Genomic DNA, 18,606 nt, shown 5'->3' with positions numbered 1-18,606 from the left:
CATAAATCCCTCCAAATTGTTCTGGATCATTTCATTGCTGCTAGTAGAGAAGTCTATTACATTTGATTGTGTCATAATGTATCAGTCTTTGTGTACGATGTTCTGGTTTTGCTCCTTTTACTCTGCATCAATTCCTAGAGGTCGTTCCAGTTCACATGGAATTCCTCCAGTTCATTATTCCTTTCAACACAGTATTCCATCACCATCAGATACCACAATTTGTTCAGCCATTTCCCAATCGAAGGGCATCCTCTCATTTTCTAATTTTGTGCCACCACAAAGAGCGTGGCTATAAATATTATTGTACAAGTCTTTTTCCTTATTATCTCTTGGGGGTACAAACCTTTATTATATATTATTTTATATATTTTTTACATATAGTAGTAGTAGTCTCTTGGTAACCGAGAAAGACGATTGTTTTTGTAATATATATCTTTTATTATATATTCTAAGATAGAAGGCAAAAGTTCAAAAAAAATAAGAAAATAGAATGAAGTTCAGAGAGACATACAAACAAGTCAGAAAGTTTTGAAGCTGACATTTTGAAAAAGAGTAGACTGTTGTAAAGATTCATGGTTCAAATTGCCATCTTTCTAGTTGTGCTTTGAATAGGAGATGTTTGTGTTTGTTAATATTTATCAAATTTGGAGTACCCAGAAACAGAAATTATTTTACAAAATCCAAAACAAAACAAATTAGAGCTATATAAAAGTGATAGAATCACTACTGAGGAGGTCTTGGAGTAAAGGCTGAGTGACCACTTGCTAAAATTGTAGAGGGAGTTCTAGTTAGTTACAAATTGGCCTAGATGTCCTCCAAGATCCTTTTATTTTCAGTTTGCCCTAAGCATTTTAACCATGATTTAGATCTTTGTTGCAGTGTTCATGTGAGAAAATGGCGGGGAAACACAGCTTCTTCACTTTCTGTGTTTGCTACTATCTATTTGCCTGGTCTCTAGCAGCTACTGAACAACATGATTAAAAGTAGAACATTTAGCTGAGAATTTGTTAAGGTCCTAAGGCTGCCCTTATGGTAGGTTTATACCTTGCACTTACTTGTTTCAAAAAGTGTTAGCATATGTATATTCCACTTCATCTTCTGAGCAATCTTTTGAGATAGCTAGGTCAGGTGTTATCCTCATTTTACTGATGAGGAAACTCCCTGTGTTCATGGTGTGACTAAGTGACTTCCCCAAAGGTCACAAAGCTTATAAAGTAAGCCTAGTTGAAGGACTCCACCAGGTCTTCTGAATCTAAGTCTAGGGAGTAGACAGTGTATTAGAGACCTAAATTACCTGGGTTCTCCTTTTGACTCTGCTATTAACCAGCCCAGGAGGTTATTTCCTCAATTGTCAAGTTACGGGGAAATAAGTGGCCTGCTTCGAGGCATTGTTATAAAGATTTAATGAGATAATAAATGTGAAAGTACTTAGAAAAGCCTTAATTATTCATTCCTAAGGTGTTATGATTAGGAAATGTAAATTGAGTAAACAAGGCCAAGGAAGACTTGTTCACTATCTGGCTTTAGCTTATCTTTCTAAAAAATTTTTAATTATACTGTCATGCATTCTGTGAGCCAACCAAATTGGCTTATTTTGCTGTTCCTTGTACATACGTACATATCTATCTATCTATCTATCTATCTATCTATCTATCTATCTATCTATCTATCTATCTCTATATGTATATTTAAACCTTTGACATCCTTGGCTCCTCCGTCTTAGAATCCCTTTATCCTTATAAGAGATCAGATGCTACTTCCCACATTGCTCTAATTTCTATAGTAAGTGTTTTCTGCTTCTCCAACTTATCTTACTTGGTATTTTTGTATTATTTATCTGAGTGCATGTCATTCCCTCAACCTTAGCCTCACTGAATAGAATGTAAACTACTGGAAGTCAGGGACTCTTTATTTTTGTGTTTACATTTACTCCATTTCTTTTACATTGGGTGTTTGCTTTTTTTTTTTTAACTTTTACTGTCTGTTCTAGAAACAACTCTAATACAGAAGGGCAAGAGCCAGACAAATAGGGTTTTAAGTGACTTGCCCAGGGTTACATAGCTAGGAAGTGTCTGAGACCAGATTTGAACCCAAGTTCTCCAGACTACAGACCTGATGCTCTATCTATTGAGCTATCTAGCTGCCCCTCAGTAGGTATTTAATAAACGTTTGTTGAATTGTTGCAAGGAAGTGTTAGGCTATCATTATTATTATTAGTATTGAATTACTTGCCCTAGTTATATGGTATTATGTGTTACAGAGCCAGGACTCAAACACAATTCTTCTAACTTCTGATCCATCCTTTCTATTACATTACAGGATATGAGTGCCGTGGGGAATTTATGTGCTGAGGAATGAGACCTAGTAAGATATATATATATATATATATATATATATGAATGAACATTTTAGAACATTTTAGAGTTTGAGCTGAGAAATTGGGATTTGAAGGGGAGGGGATTTGAGGGCCTCGACAGCAAACTAATAATAGCCTACATTTAAATAATGCTAGATTGGCTAGTTATCTCAGTTGATCTTTGATAAAGTCTTGTCTGGTAGCTTCTATTACTCTAATCTAAAAACTGAGGAAATTTAAGCCTAAAGTGGTCAAGCACCAGTGATTTGTTCATGGTTACATAGCTAGTGAGTGCTGATGATGGTCAGATTCTGCTGTGGACTCTAGGCTATGCAGCTACTGGCATTCACATTCATGGAAGCCTAGGTCCAGTGCCCAATTCTTGGACTTTCTATGAGATCAAGGGGAAGTCATAATCTCTTTGTGAGAGATTTCACTTCTGAAATGTGAGAGAATGATTGCTGTATCTCAAGGATGACTAGTAACATGAATGAAATAAATTATTTAACACAATAGATTTTGGTCTAAGGCAGAGTATGACTTTGAACAAGAAAATTTGACTTTATTTTGAAGTTTGGTGCAATTAGAGATTAGGCCTAATTTTTTTTTTAACCTGTACCTTCTGTCTTAGAACCAATTGGTTCCAAAGCAGAAGAGTGGTAAGGGCTAGTTAATGGGGATTAAGTGATTCGCCCAGAGTCACACAGGATTAGGCCTGATCTTTATTGTTTTATTTTTTCTACCTTCCCTACCATCATTCCAGTTGAAAAAAGGGAAGAAAAACAAAACTCTTGTAACAAAATTCATTGTCAAGCAAAATAGATTCTCCTATTGGTCATGTCTAAAAATTATGGCTCATTTTGCATCCTGAATCCATGACCTCTGTGTCAGGAGGTGGGTAGCATGCTTCATCACTGGTCCTCTGGAATTGAGGTTCTTTTTTTTTGGTTTATAGTTCTTAAGCCTTTCTAGGGGACTTGTTTTTAATTGATAACTTGTTTTTCTACTTCTGCTCATTTCACTCTATCAGTTACTAGGTTATCCCAGCCTTCCCTGGACCATCCCTTTGGTAGTTTTTTTTTTTAATAGCTTAGTAATATTTTATTACATTTGTAGATAGTGATTTGTTCAGTTGTTCTCTAATCAATGGGCACCCCCTTTGTTTCTTAGTCAGTGTAAAAAGAATTGCTATAAATATTTTACTACATATAGGTCTTTTTCCTCATTCTTTGATCTCTTTTAGGGTATAGGCTTAGTAGTTATATTGCTTTGTTAAGGGGGATAAACAATTTAGTAACTTTTGGGTCATGAATTCCAAATTGTTTTCCAGATATCTGAATTAATTCAGCCCTCCACCAACAGTGCATTAGTAGGTCTATTTTTCCCAAAGCCCTTCAGTATTTATTGTTTTTTCTTTTTTGCCAACTTTTCTAGTCTGATAGATTTAAGGCAGAGAGTTGCATTAATTTGCATTCCTCTAGTTAATGGTGATTTGGACCATTTTTTCATGTGACTATTGATAGCTTGGATTTCTTCCTTTTTAACTGCCTGTTCATATCCTCCAATTAATTATCAATTGGAGAAACTTGAGCTGGTTCTTTATATAGCTTGGAAATGAGACCATTATCAGAGAAACTTGCTGCAGGGATTCCCCCCTCTCCCCCCCCCCCCAGTTATTTGCTTCCCTTCTTATTTTAGCTGCATTGATTTTGTCCTAACTTTCCCTTTGATACCACTTCTGAGCCCAGAGCAAGTTGGATGTGTGGGAGATAGCTTTGGACTAAGTCTCTTTTGATCTTTGGTGGTAGTTGTGATATAATGTTCTTTAATCCTCTTGGCTTCCTCCCTTCTAGGTTTGGAGGCACCTTTGTGTGTGTGTGTGTGGGGAAATTAACTGGAGGAAGGCAATTGGAGGCAATTGAAGAGACAGGAAGGAGTGACAGCTAGGATAGTTCAATTTATAATGGAAAGTGGTAAGGGGTTGTTTGTGGGCTGCTTCTTTCCAACACTTGACATTTTCTGTATTCAAGCCCCTATGCCAGGTGCTGTGGATGATACATATAATATAAGATCTTGCCTTTGCCCTTTACTTCTTAGGGACACAATAAACATGCAAAGGCTAAATAACAGCAGAAGGCAGCAACCTAGGGGATATTACAAAGAAATATATGACTGATTGCCAAATGAGCAGTCTAGACAAAAAGTACTCTGACCTCACCTTGGGGAGAACCTAAGTATTCCCTAAGTCTGCCCCTAAGTATTCCCAGCTAATGTACGTCTTCATTGGTCAGCTCTTCGAAAGTCCTGCTGCCCTCTGGTGGACACTGTGCAGTCTGCAGCTCTATTGTCTTGTCTATATTAGCCTGATTCTCATACTTATTCTGGGCAGAGACCACTCAGTCTCTCTCATGAGTATTCAAGGAGGCCCAGTATTCTAGGTTCCTTCCTTCTGCTGCATGCTATGGGGACTTCATATAGAAGTAGAAGAAACCTCAACTTATTGCCTTTTAGAGGTCACTGATAACTCCTTAGTGATCAGACCTCTTATTTCTTATAGTCCTTTAGGATGTAGTTTATTTGAGCCCAGTGACTTGAACACCCTGAGGGCAACTCTGCTGGGTGACCATCTTTTCACTTTTTTTTGAGCTGGGGGTTGAGCTTCCTGTTAACGATTTTTGTTTTATCTATTCTTGTACCTAGTCATTCTTTTTAAAAGATAAAACGAGCCCCCCAAAAGGTCAGTTATTTTTCCTTTTCACTGTCATCTCTTATAATCATACTTACTTTTATGTTCAGCAATCCTCCCCCTTCTTTGACCCCCAACATAGTTTGGAAAAGCCTTTTCATTGTCCTTAGGATTTACTGCCAATCTCACCAAATTCTAGGGTTTAGCAATTCTGACAGAATTCTTATCAACTCTGCCATTCTTATGTTCATCCTCAGTTGGTATGTTCTTGAGTCCAGCTTAGCATACTACTCATACATTTTTGACCACTCAGATTTATTTCTAACTTTCCTCAAATAGAGTACCTAAATTATCTTCTTATTTTTGTTCTTTTTTTAGAGATTCTTCCTGGATTTCAAATTTATGCAAGTTACTTGAATTTCATAAGTAGATTTGAATCTTTTTCTACCTTGAAGCCAGGCTTATCAAATATGTCCATTTGGTAACACCTTTGATCAGATAGACCTTAATGTAATGAGTAAATCATTAGCTTTTAAAAGAGAAGTTTTAAAAGAGAATCTGTTAATTGGATTGCCAGACCTTAAATATTCTGAGAAGTACAAATCTAGGGCAAATACCTATAGGAAAACAGATTTGAAAGAGAAGAAATGCCTTAGTTTGGAGCCAGAAATGACGTTCGGGTCCTAGTCTAGCATAGTCTCCCTAGAATACTGAAGCAACCATCTCTATTAATTCAATATTATCATTGTCCTCTGGGTCACATTTTTTTTCCTTCTGTGACACGATGGATTGATTGACCCTTTTTTGGACCTGGAACCACCTCATATTTGTAGAATTAAGGTTTATACACAGTGGTATGTGTACTTTATCATTCATTAAGATATGATGTTGGTGATAGGAAGGACCATAAGAGTATTGCCATCCCTTTTCCCACAGGCATCAGAAGATCACTTTGAGGGTAGTACCATCTAACCAGGCAAGATGTCTGAGCATTCCCTTAGCCTTCTTGATTTGAGGTGCTTCCCAAGGCAGTCTTGACCCACTTTTATTTGGGAGGTTCCTATGAACACAGGGCGGGAGCAAAGGAAAGGGAGAAATGGAAGGAAGATGTGGAAACTGAATTCCGTCCTGTTTCTTGCCTGGAAAAAAACTTATCTCTCCCTTTTTTTTTAAATAAAATTTATTTTATCAAGTTTTTTGTTTTCATAGCAAGGATATATAGGGTGCAGTGCTTTGTATCAGGTTGGGGGGGGGGTGTAGTCATTGGCTAAAGAGAGCAAAGGTGATCTTTACACAGCAAGAAGTTTACTTTCCTCAGGGGAATCAGTATTGGGGGCTGTTTTTCCAATCATTCCCCAGTTCCTCCAGTAAACTTGATCTGGTTTGGGCCTCCCCAGTGGAGGGGGGGGTGTAAAGAGATGGGGGAATCTGTTTTCCAGGGCAAGATCCGAATGCTGTTTTTCGCCCACTCACTGACCTGCTGTGGTGGCTGTTGGCATAGACCAGACAGGGTGTGGTAGATGGCGAAGGGGTTACAATTCCAGCCCCCGATTCTCTGCCTGGGATAATGCTGTCTCTCTATTGTAATGGTGACCTAAATCCGTTCACTTCAGAGTTTCTTGCCCTATAAGTGGAAGTGTCTGCAGCCAGATCATGAGAGAGAAAGGGGTCCTCTAGGTACCAGTCTCATTGAACTAGAGATAGATTCAGGCTGCTTGGGAGAGTGGACAAAGCAAAGAAACTTTCCTTGAAGTTTTTCTCTTGGTCAAATCCAATACCATTCTGTGTACTTCTTGTTCCCCACAACATAGATGTTGTAGGTACCAACTTCCCTGCCACATCAGTGAATTGGTGCCCCTTTCAAGAGTAAAGTAGAGCCAAGTTATAACATAAGAACTACAAAGAATAATGGTGGATATAGTGATACTTTCTTGCTTTGTGATATGTAAGCAGCTCTCAGCACTGGCCTTGGTATCTTAGTGGTTCTTTCCTTCTTTGTAGTTTTCCAACAGCTCCCCCCAACCCTCTTCCCACCTCCTCCCCTTTTTGGGGCCGCAGTTTCCCCTCCTGGGTCTGAGCCCAGAGTAGGGTGGATGTGTGGGGGCCATTGGAGCAGCATCCCTACAGCCGTTTTTTAAGTTACCGGAGTGTGTGGGGGAGGTGGGGGGGGCAGGATTTTTGAAGCCCTTAGTTGAACTGCTTTGTTACTTAACCAGCCCTAAGCCCCACACCATCTCACTTTGCAATCCAGCAGTTAGAAGTTATTCTCTTGTTCCTATGAAGGAGGTGGCAGAAGCCATTAGTTAATCAGAAAGAACGCAAATCTTATTGTTTCCACCTCTACAGTATCTTTTTCCTACTTACATGGCCATTATCCTGATTCAGCCCCTCATGACCTCTTCTCTGGTCTTTTGTGCTAGTCTCCTAATTGGCCTCCTTGCCCCCTCTCCAGTCTGTCCTCTACCCAGCCGCCAAAGTGATTATCCTGAAGTGCACGTCTGACCACTCTCTTTCTCAGTAAACTCCAATGGTTTGGGGGCTTATTTTTTAAAGTTCTTTACACCATAGCCAAACATTACCTTTTAAACCATTATACTCTAAAATTCAGCCAGACTGACCTTGCTGGCCTTCACACTACTTGACGTGTCCTGTCTCCAGGCCTAGAATCTACTCCTGCTATGCTTTTTGCCTCTTAGAATTCCTCATTTCCTTTGAAACTGCTCAGTTACCAATTTCTCCATACAGCTTTTTCTTAGTCTCCTAGGTACTAGTGCTCTCTTCATGAAACAATTTACCTTATATTTATCTTATATTTTGTGTACATATTGTTTCCCCTTATAAAATGGGAGGTCCTTGAGGGCAAGTGAAATTTAATTTTTGTTTTCATAACCCACAGAACCTAGCACAGTGCCTGTCTAAGGTGCCAGAGGCATGAGTAAAATTAACTACAAAAGCTATTTGTGGAGAGAAGCCTGGGCCATAGTGAGGCTTGGTGGTGGGGAGATGGGAGTTTTCCTGTCCCCAACATGCCTGAGGCTCTGGGATAATCCTTCCTCTTTGAAATTGTAGACTCTCTGTCCTTGGAAACTTATTACTGTTGACTGAGCTGAAGATTTTGGGGTAGAGAGAGGGAAGGACCCAAGAAATTTATTCCCTGGATCACTTTGCTGGGGGTGTGTGGGTATGGGACATATCCCATGATAGGAAACAATGATTTTTGCAGAGATTTGTTGGATGGTCATGTGATTGACACTATGTATGTGAGTTTCAGGTATTCTTTCATGATGAGCTAATCTGTTCCTGTTTGTCCTTAGGCTGGTGCCACCTTGCAGAACACAAAGGAAGCCAGTAACCAGAGCCAAGAACCAAAGAAAGAAGATGAGTATGCAGAGGACAGCTCTGATGAAGAGGTAGGGTTCCAGTAACCTGTTGGGATAAGATAGGGGCTATGATACAGCTGTAATGTGAGGCTTCCTTTTCCTTCCTTCTTGATTCCCGAATGGTTCCCAACCTGGGCTTTGGTTTGCTTTTGGTCTGTGCCTTACTTTCTCTTATATATAGTATGATTCTTTATGTTGGATAGGGTCTTCTTTTTGAAAGCAAACTGCCCATCCTCCCATCCCCCAGCCAGCTAAACCTAGAAGTGGTAATGACTTAAACACCAGAGTTATGTGTTTTCCTCCACTACTAAGAGACAAATCAAACTCTTCAGATACAGCTTTTTGGTGGGTCTTGTAGTGACTTATGCATCTTTGCATGGGAGGAAGCTGAGAAGGATTCAAGGACTTTATCCTATCTCACATGTATAACCCTAGTAAGTTAATCAACAGGAATGTGTGTGTGGGGACCTGCTCAATGTCCAATGATTTCATGTTTATTTCAAAGAAAGCAGAAGATACAGCCGTATTCTCAAGGTGTTCACACATAATCTAGTTGGGAGAGTTAAGACTGGCAAACATGAAGCAATTAAATAAGACGGCTTTATAGAGAACTCTTTTTTTAACCCTTACCTTCTGTATGATTCCAAGGCAGAGGAGAATGGTAAGGGCTAGGTAAGGGTTTAAGTGACTAGCCCAAGGTCACACAGCTAGGAAGTCTGAAGTCAGATTTGAACCTAGAACCTCCCGTCTCTAGGCCTGGCTCTCAATCCACTGAGCTACCAAACTACCCTCTATAGAGAACTCTTTTTTGAGCATTTTTACTCTGTGCATGTGGGAGAAAAAAAGAGATATGAAACTCAGTCCCTTCTCTCAAGGTATTTACAGTTTGTCTGAGTAGACCACATAGACACATGTTAATGTGTCAAATGATCCCTGGTTTCATTAAGGAGTATTCCCCACAGGAACATGAATCATAATAACCCCTAGGCGTATTCATGGATGAACACTGGGTAATCCTTTGTGAGTAGTTGTGGTTTAAAAAAAAAATGTATCCCTTGGTGGCTCCAATACCTCCTGCACCTAGGTAAGCAAGTCCTTGGGCAATAGAAATCTTCCTAACTTTGTAGGACCTGCCAGAGCTTGAATCCTGCTAGCATAGCTTTTGAGCTCTAAAGGGGATGCTCTGTTCCACAGTATGGCACTCTTGAGAGAGCCATAGCCAAGAGTCTCTGCCTGGGTACTAGATTTTGTGGTAAATGCAATGGTAGTTGGCAGAAGGGAGAGGTCAATATGAACTTGTATAGTTAGGGAAAACTTCCTAAAGGAGTTAGGACTGGAACTATTCTTCTGAGTATTGTTCTCTCTAGACTTGGGACCTGACTTTCTACTCCCCATCCAGAAACCTTTATCAAACTGTCTTCACAGGCTAGTGAATATTATAGAAATCAAGTTAACTTGTGTACTTGAAGAAGAATATCAGATAGACCTTGCCCTCCAGAGGTCTGTCAGCGAAAGCCTTCATTGGGCTGGAACTAACTTCCTAGTGGAGTAAAAAGGACAGAAGAACACTGGAGTAGGAAGATCTAGAAAATGTGATCCTAGTCTTTGTTATGCCACTGACTGGCTACTTGCTATTGGGCCTTAGTTTAGTTATTTGTAAAATGGGGATCAAAAGCCTTCCCCTGTTGGCCTCAGAGGGTTGGTTAGAAGGCTTATGAGATTACAAGTGTAAGCAGCCTGTAATCTGCAGAACCCACTTAAAGTTTTATGGAATTAGAGGGTTGGTGGCCAGGGCTCTTTTCTTCAGTCTTCAGTACACAGGAGTGTGGGTGCTACAATTCTTCATGTGGTGCTTCTCTAAGCATAGAGCAGGATTGGGCAAGCCCTGGAGGGGGGTCCCTTGTTAGCTTATAGCAGGAATTGCCCTCTCCCAGGCCAACCTCTGGGGGTTTCTGGCTGCCCTTTGTGGAAAATTTGTGAAGGGGTGGAGGAACTGTTGGATTTGAGGTCAGACGATATTTTGAGGGTTGTAGGGATAAGAATCAGATCAGAGCTATTTGGTTGTCTTGGTGTTCCCAGAGGATTGGTGTTGAGGTATAGAATCCTGGAACCCAACCAACAAATTAATGGCCTAACTTCCTAGGAGAGCAGCTGCTACTAACCATGAGAAGCTATTGCTGGAGTGGGAAGTGTCATTGGTGGGGTTGGGGGTTATGCCTGAACAAGTATTCTGGCTTAGGGTCTTCTGCCCCCAGGTCTGGAATAAAGCTTTGGGAGCTAGGGAGATATATGAGGACAGAAAATGTGCACTTGTGTAATGTCTCAGACATGCCTGGGGGTGGGGGAACCACAAGCTGGCCAAGGGCTTTTTCATGAAAGACTCTCAAGGCTTCTCCTACGCAGCAGATCCAGCATCAGCACCCCAGCAGGAGAGGCTCATTCAGGACTTGGTGACATCAGTAGTTTCCTTTAGCTTTTTCTCTCCCTTCCCAGATTCCGGTCTCCCACCATCCTTAAAATGTCCCCCTTTTCCCTCTTACCTCCATTTCAAGGCACAATCCTTTAGGAATTTGTTTAGTGGGAGCTGATGTATACTCTCAGTTTGCAGCTGTGTTTCTGATATGCCTAGTGTGGGGGGTTGATGCCCCTTCCAGACCATTTGGTTCAGTGGGTATTTAGACTTCAGAGGCCTTCTAGTCTAACCCTCTCCTCTTATAGATGAAGAGCTTAGTCTCAGGGGTGGGAAGTGAATTGGCCCAGGATCATCTAAGTAGTTGCAGATATAGGATTTGAACTTGGTCCTCTGACTCTAAATCCAAAATTCTTTTTACTGAACCATATCTTTCCTTGTCAAGAGTTTAGAATCTTTGTGTAGGAGAGTAACAGTTAAAGAACACAATAAGACCATGTAGGATCAAGTGATATGTTGTTTAATAGAGGCCATAATTACTCTAGACAGTCAGGAATAGGAAGACTCAGTGTTGTCTGTAATTCATTCCCTTCATTCATTCAACACTTTCCCCTCTTTGTCCCAGGTAAAGATTGTTCCTACTCCCACAAAGATCTCTAGACAGACTGACTGATGTTCCTAAGAGAAATACCCCCATCCTATTACTGAGATAGCCCTAAGGCAGCAATGGCAAACCTTTTAGTGCTGACTCTGACACCCCAAGACTGAATGCCATGGGGGACCCCCATCCCCTCCACCTCCAGTCAGGGGAGGGAGGAAGTGCCCCCATTGGGCTGCTGGGCACGGGGGCAAGTGATGAGAGGCGTGTGTAAATAGGAAGGTGTGTGTGTAAATAGGAAGGAGAGTGGCCCAAGCTTTTCATTCCCCTCCAACTATGAGCTATGCTCTTCTCCAGCCCCATCCTGGGAATCACCTTCACCATAGACTCAACTGGCTGCCATCTGTGCCACAACCTCATGCGAAGTATGTGAGCCCCTCCCCATCAGCACCTTACCCTTGACAGGGGAGGGAGGAATCGCTTCTATTAGGCCACTGGGTGGATCATGTGAAAAATGTCCTCAGGTGCTTAGAGAGGGGAAGGGGGGGGAATAGCTCCACCCCAGTCCCTCTGGCTTTCTAGTAAGGAACTCTGGTGAGCGACTGCAGGCATGCCCACAGAGAGGGTACATATGTCATAGGTTTGACATTATTGGCCCTAGGGAGTAAACTGGGGTCAAGACACATCAGGGAATTGGAGATGGGTTAGAAAGGGGAGGACACAACTTTTTTTTGCCTCCTAAGGGTGGCTTAAAGTGGGAGGCAGTCTTCAGTTGCCTGCGTGCTAGATTCACTTAGGTGATTGTTTCATTTTTCCTGTTAAAAATCTTATTTGATATCTTTTGTGTTTATATCATCTTCATTTCCAAATTTATCCCTCTCCTCTGCCCCTGTCCAGTGAGCCATGCCTCATGGAAAAGATAAAAAAAAGAATGAGAAAAAAAGTTCAGCTGAATCAACCAGTTAGCAACTGAGCTGAGAGTGTGTGCAGCAGCCCATATCCATAGTCCTCTTTCTCTGGGGTGGCTCTGTTCATCTTGATTCTCCTCCAAGGACATTACAATTAAATAATGCTGACTATCTTCCCCCCCTCCCCCCTTTTATTGATTTGTTGTGGTTGAGTTATGGTTTTCCTAGTTCTGCAGATTTCACTCTTCATCTATCTTTCCATATTTCTCCAGATTCTTTATTGCTCAATGAGCATCTACTTTATTTCTAGTTTTTTGTCTACCACAAAAACTGCAGAGATAAATGTTTTATTGTTCATAAGACTTTTCTGCCTTTGACTTCCATAGGATGGAATCTCTGGGTTAAAAGTGTATGGATGTTTAGTCAGTTTCTTAGCATAGTTCCAAACTATCCAGATCCATTGGGCCAGTTGACAGCTCCACCAATTGTGTACTATTTTTCTGCAGCTCCTTCATATTTGATGTCATAGCCAGTTTTTTGAGTGTGAAAAGATGAAACTTGAGAGTTATTTTGATTTACATTTCTTTTATTTAGTTATTTGGAGCAATACTTAAGGTTATTAATAGTTTGCAATTCTTTTGAGAACTCTGTTTATATTCTTTGACCACTTATCCATTAGAGGAATGGTTCTGTTTCATATATTTCCAACCCTCTGACCCTTATCATAAATATTGTGTCAACATTTTTTTCTAACTGATACTTTCCTTTGCTGTGTTGGATTTTGTTTGTCTAGAAAAAAATTTTTTTAAACCCTTACCTTTTTTCTTAATATTATTTCTAAGACAGAAGAGTGGACTAGGCATTTGAGGTTAAGTGTCTTGTCCAGGGTCACACAGCTAGGAAGTGTCTGAGGCCCTATTTGAATCCAGGTTTTCCTAACTCCTGTCAGCATCCTTTCCCATAGCTGCCCAAATTTAAGCTGGCTCCCTGGTTCCCCTTCCTTCCCCATGGCTAATGGTAGTACTGTGGGGCCCAGCCAGAGAGGTGGAAAGTACTTCCTGTGTAAGTCCAGGGTGCTGTCCAGGCTGCACTGAATGCTGGGATTTGTAGTTTTTATATATTGGAGTAGGCCCAGGACTCCCTTGGACCTCTCCCTGAGGAGGGATTTTCCTCCAAGATCCAAGATTTACATCTTATCAATGACCACTGTTCTCCCAAACCAGTGCTCTTAGGGCCAAATGACCTGCTTTGTGGCCCCAATAAGTGACTTTTTTTCTTCTTAGGACTGATAGTGTCAGGTCACTGATCTATCAAGGAAGCTCTTCTCTGTCAATTCCTAATCTTTTCTCTTGGGACATGGAGGGTAAAAGGAGGAGTCTCCCTCTCCACCCCCATCTCTCCAAACTCTGTTTCCTCCCCTTTTTGCTTGTCCTCCTGTTCATTTGGCAGCCGACTGCACGAGCCTTGGCTGTCAGCCCGATCCGGTCTCTGCTGTGCCTTCAGAGAACAGAGACAAAACAAAATAAATTGGTTTCCTGGCCGGGAGCAGCCGGGCGCGCTTCGGGTGAGGGAGGGAACGAGCTCAGTGGTGCGGCTCTTTACCTCCCCCCACCCCAAGGGCTCTGGCTGTCAGCAGCCACATCCTGTCGGCTACTTTTTTTATATTTTGTATTTTATAAAATCAATGATGATAGCAAATAGAGTACAGAGGTGAGAAGGTGGGTGGAAGTTCCATTAGAATTGGGTTAGGGGTATGAGAGTCCCAGTCCTGACCCTAAGCAGCCCCTCTTTTCTTGTCCCCCATCTTTCCCCCCTTGAGTCTTACTGTCTGATCCCTTTGCCCACTGGGGGATGGGGGGGTGGGGGTGGTGGTGCAGCATGGCCGCACTGGGAGGAAACAGGTTGGGGGCTGCCTGGGTCTGCTTCCTCCCACGATGACTATTCCATATGTCCATGCTAATGAATGACAGTGTGCTGAGTGCACCGCACAGTGCTGCCTGCTCCTTCCAGCACTGCCTCCCTCCCACTGTACCTCCCACCTACTGTGACCACACAGCTGACCGTAGGATAGAGGGGGCGTCAGAGCTCAACTTTCAGGAGCTAAGTAGTCAGGAGTTAGAGAGAGGTCCTTCCAGAATGGGGTGTTTCCAGATGAGCTACTCACCCATCCTCTAGGGGCCATGTGTATGTCATCACTCCCCAGGGTTGACTCTTTATTGTAGCATTTGAGTCTCTCAGCAGTTATGTCTGTGTGGTGGCTGCCCGGCAAGGAGCTATGGGCAGTTCTTTCTGGGAGTTTCAGAGGGAAAAGATACAGGGGGAAGCAATTAGAGAGGTTGAGATAGTGATGTCAAACTCAGTGGTTTGGGAATCGGAAGATATGATTTGAGTACCAGCACTATCCATGTGACTGTAAACTGAATGCTAATACACCAGATAACTTTTAAAATTTGTTCAAGTTCTAGGTCTCATTATCTACCCAGATACCTCCTGTATGAAGGAGTGGGAGACATATGGTCCCTGTATCCTATTTTAGTTGGATAATAAGTTTGTGTGTATGATCTTTGCCCGCAAGAAACTTTGGATCTAATTGGAGAGATCAGAGACAGATATGCCATTTAAAATTTATTCCATAGATTTTTCATAGACTGTTAGTGCTAGAAAAAAGACCTCAACACAAATCTAGCTCACCCTCTAATTTATAGGTGAAGGAATTCTGTGTCCCAGAGAAGTTAGTTTGCCCAGTGTCAGACTTGTAGGAAGTGGTAAGGCTGAGATTTGAAGTCACGCATTTTAACTTTTTATCTAGGGCTATATCCACTCTGCCCTGCTGACTCCTTAGAGTTGTCCAAGGGAGAATGTGTAGAGGACCTTTCCCAGGATTATTAAACTCTGGTGTGCTCCTGGGAGGCAATAGGTATAATATTTTGTTGAAAGCAAAACCTTTCTGAACCTCCCTGGAACTCTGGAGTAGGGTAAGGGATCAATAGATAATCCTTCCTTAGTGGCTCTCTCACTTATCTCTAGGACTCCCATCATCCCTGAAGTCCCGGTGATGGAAATGGCTTCCTTGCCTAGACTGAGCTTGAGGCCCCAGTGTTTGGGGGATGGTAGGGAGGGTGCTTAGTTTGGGTGGAAGGGAAGAGAACTTTTGCAGTCTGAAAGGGACGGTCTAATCCAGATCAGCAGCACTTTTTGCCAACTTTTGGGGCCAGAATGGAAAGTTTCCTTTTGCCCAGTGTGCATGTGTATTCAAGTATGTGGACTTTGCCTCTCTTTTAAGAGGTCTGAATCCCCCATTTGGTTTGGATGTCTACCTGGTGTGTGACATGTTGGGGTGCAGCCTCCCAATGGGCCTGATGTATTTGTTTGGGGTAAATACTTTTTGCCTATATATTGGCATGCTTTTACATAAAACTGTCTGATGAGTTGTGGAGATGGATAAGGTATGTGTGTTCGAATTAGCTCTGAAGAGATAGCTTAGCATCACAGACCCCTTTTTTTCTGCTGCATCCTTGGCATTGGGCCTCTCTCTGCCAAAATCCCCTCCTCTAGCAGTTGAGCCAGCCAGCCAAGCTGGCTTTTTCCCCACTAGACCGGGCTGGCACAATAGCATGGAAAAACAGATTGGCCTTGGGATGGCTGCTGGCACTGAGGGAGGGGAGCGGCCACAATGCTATTCCAGGCCCGTTAGCCTCGCCTTCTAACCTATCTCCTTTCCCTCCCCCTACTCTATTACCTTCCAGTTCTGTCTGTGGGGTCCTAAGGGGTGAGAGGTGGGGTGTGGCGGTGGAGCCCCAAAGCAAAAGGAAACCATTAGCAGTGAGGTGTTGCTGGCTCTTTGGCTGGCCCACAGCATACCCAGAGCCCTGGCAGTGGGGCTGGGGAAGGCTGGGGTGGCGTGTGTGGCGTGTGTGTTATTCTGGAAGAAATGACATCAGTAGGAACTCATCTCCTTCCCCTCACTAGGGGGGAGGGAAATAGAGGAGACCCACTGCCTCTCTGAACTGAAGAATGGAAACTGTAGTCATTATTAAATTGTGTGGGTCTCCCATCCAAAACTCTTTGCTTTTAGGAGGCCAGAGCTGACCTTTTCCTCCATTTTGAAGCCTCATTATCTCCTCTCCCTCATCCCCCAATAGATTTTTGGCCCTCTCAGAAGTATTATGGCTTTAAGAGTTGGTTCTCTTAAAGTGTGGGCCATCTCTATTTTCTGCAGAACCCCCCTGCTCCTCCCCATTATCTTTCCTTTTATTCTAAAATAGGTAAGACTAAGAGGGAGTTTGATATTTGGTAATACCTTTTTTGATTACAGACTAAGGGGGCTAGAATACTCCCTCTTGATGATCTGTTTGTTATCTGGTTTTAGAGCTGTTCTCTGATCCTCATCTCTGCACCCCTTTTTTATCTCCTGGTCATTCTGCTTAAAAACCAAGGAAGGCAGGAGTTTGGGGGTAGCAGTGACCAGCTGTTCACCTCTTTGTCTCCTTCTATCCACCTCACACTTCTCCCCACAAAGCTGTAGCATTTTCCACAGACATGATCTCATTCAGCTGTCCAGACCCCCAGGGAGGTGGGTTTAGGGGAGTGGAGGAAGGAAGGAAAGGCGGCTTTGTAAGCAAAAAGGATTATTCTTTTGCTTTTCAGGATAGGGGAAACCGAGGTACAGGGTGTTCTGCCTTTCCTCTACTTCACCCTTGTCTTTTTTGCAAGCTCTTGGCCTCTGCTTTACTGTCTGCCCACTATCTCAAGCTTTGTTGTTGCTGTTGCTACTTCTTTTTTTTTTAAACAATATTTTATTTGATCATTCCCAAACATTATTCATTGGAGACAAAGATAATTTTCTTTTCCTCCCCCCCTCCCCCACCTATCCCATAGCTGACGCGAGATTCCACTGGGTATCACATGTGTTCTTGATTCGAACCCATTTCCATGTTGTTGGTATTTGCATTAGAGTGTTTATTTAGTCTCTCCTCAGACATGTCCCCTCAACCCCTGTAGTCCAGCAGTTGCTTTTCCTCAGTGTTTTTACTCCCACAGTTTGTCCTCTGCTTGTGGATAGTGTTTTCCTCCTAGATCCCTGCAGATTGTTCAGGGACATTGCATTGCCACTAATGGAGAAGTCCATTATGTTCGATTGTACCACAGTGTATTAGTCTCTGTGTACAATGTTCTCCTGGTTCTGCTCCTCTTGCTCTGCATCACTTCCTGGAGGTTGTTTCAGTCTCCATGGAATTCCTCCACTTTATTATTCCTTTTAGCACAAAAGAATTCCATCACCAACATATACCACAATTAGTTCAGCCATTCCCCAATTGATGGGCATCCCCTCATTTTCCAATTTTTGGCTACCACAAAGGGCACAGCAATGAATATTCTTGTACAAGTCTTTTTCCTTATTATCTCTTTAGGGTACAGACCCTGCAGTGCTATGGCTGGATCAAAGGGCAGACAGTCTTTTATCGCCCTTTGGGCACAGCTCCAAATTGCCCTCCAGAATGGCTGGATCAATTCACAACTCCACCAGCAGTGAATTAATGTCCCGACTTTGCCACATCCCCTCCAGCATTCATTACTTTCCTTTGCTGTCATATTAGCCAATCTGCTAGGTGTGAGGTGATACCTCAGAGTTGTTGTGATTTGCATCTCTCTGATTATAAGAGATGTAGAGCACTTTTTCATGTGCCTATTAATAGTTTTTATTTCTTTATCTGAAAAGTGCCTATCCATGTCCCTTGCCCATTTATCAATTGGAGAATGGCTTGGTTTTTTGTACAATTGATTTAGCTCTTTGTAAAGTTGAGTAATTAAACCTTTGTCAGGGGGCTACTTCTTAATACATCTCCACAAAGCTTTATTTATCTAGGAAGTGCAATTGGGGTCACTAGAGTTCTGCAGGCTGATACTGTGAACTTTAATTGAATGTGGCTCACCCATGGCCAGACAAGGGAGAAGGAAGGTGTCTGTGCAGAGTAGAGAGACTCCAATTCCCAAAACTTTTACCCCATGAAGGGGATGATACTAGGGTTAGAGTTATTCTTATATTGAAAAATACCTATTTCTCTTCTATGAAAAAAAACATGGTATAATTGCTTAGGGATCAATGAAGCTAGTTTGGTGAAAGAATAGAGTGAATGCTGCCTGGCTTGAACTTGACCCAGGACTGAGCTCTGGGGGGGGGGGGGGCTATGGCTCTGGACATTCTCCCCAACTCACCCCACCCCCCAAACTCCATTGTAACCTGAGATCCCACAGGGATGAAACCCAG

The 18,606-nt window shown here is 42.4% G+C and overlaps 1 protein-coding gene across 1 annotated transcript in view; it reads left to right on the top strand.

Annotated features, from left to right (window-relative positions):
* BOP1 (BOP1 ribosomal biogenesis factor) overlaps nucleotides 1-18,606 on the top strand; it is a 71,611-nt gene that overhangs the window by 20,200 nt on the left and 32,805 nt on the right. The window contains exon 3 of the mRNA XM_007488760.2: nucleotides 8,357-8,452. Within this exon, the coding sequence (XP_007488822.1) occupies nucleotides 8,357-8,452 (96 nt within the window). The remainder of the gene's footprint in view (nucleotides 1-8,356; nucleotides 8,453-18,606) is intronic.

The sequence above is a fragment of the Monodelphis domestica genome, chromosome 3 (assembly GCF_027887165.1).
Source record: "Monodelphis domestica isolate mMonDom1 chromosome 3, mMonDom1.pri, whole genome shotgun sequence".
Taxonomy (NCBI): domain Eukaryota; kingdom Metazoa; phylum Chordata; class Mammalia; order Didelphimorphia; family Didelphidae; genus Monodelphis; species Monodelphis domestica.
This window is presented reverse-complemented; position numbering and strand designations above follow the sequence as displayed.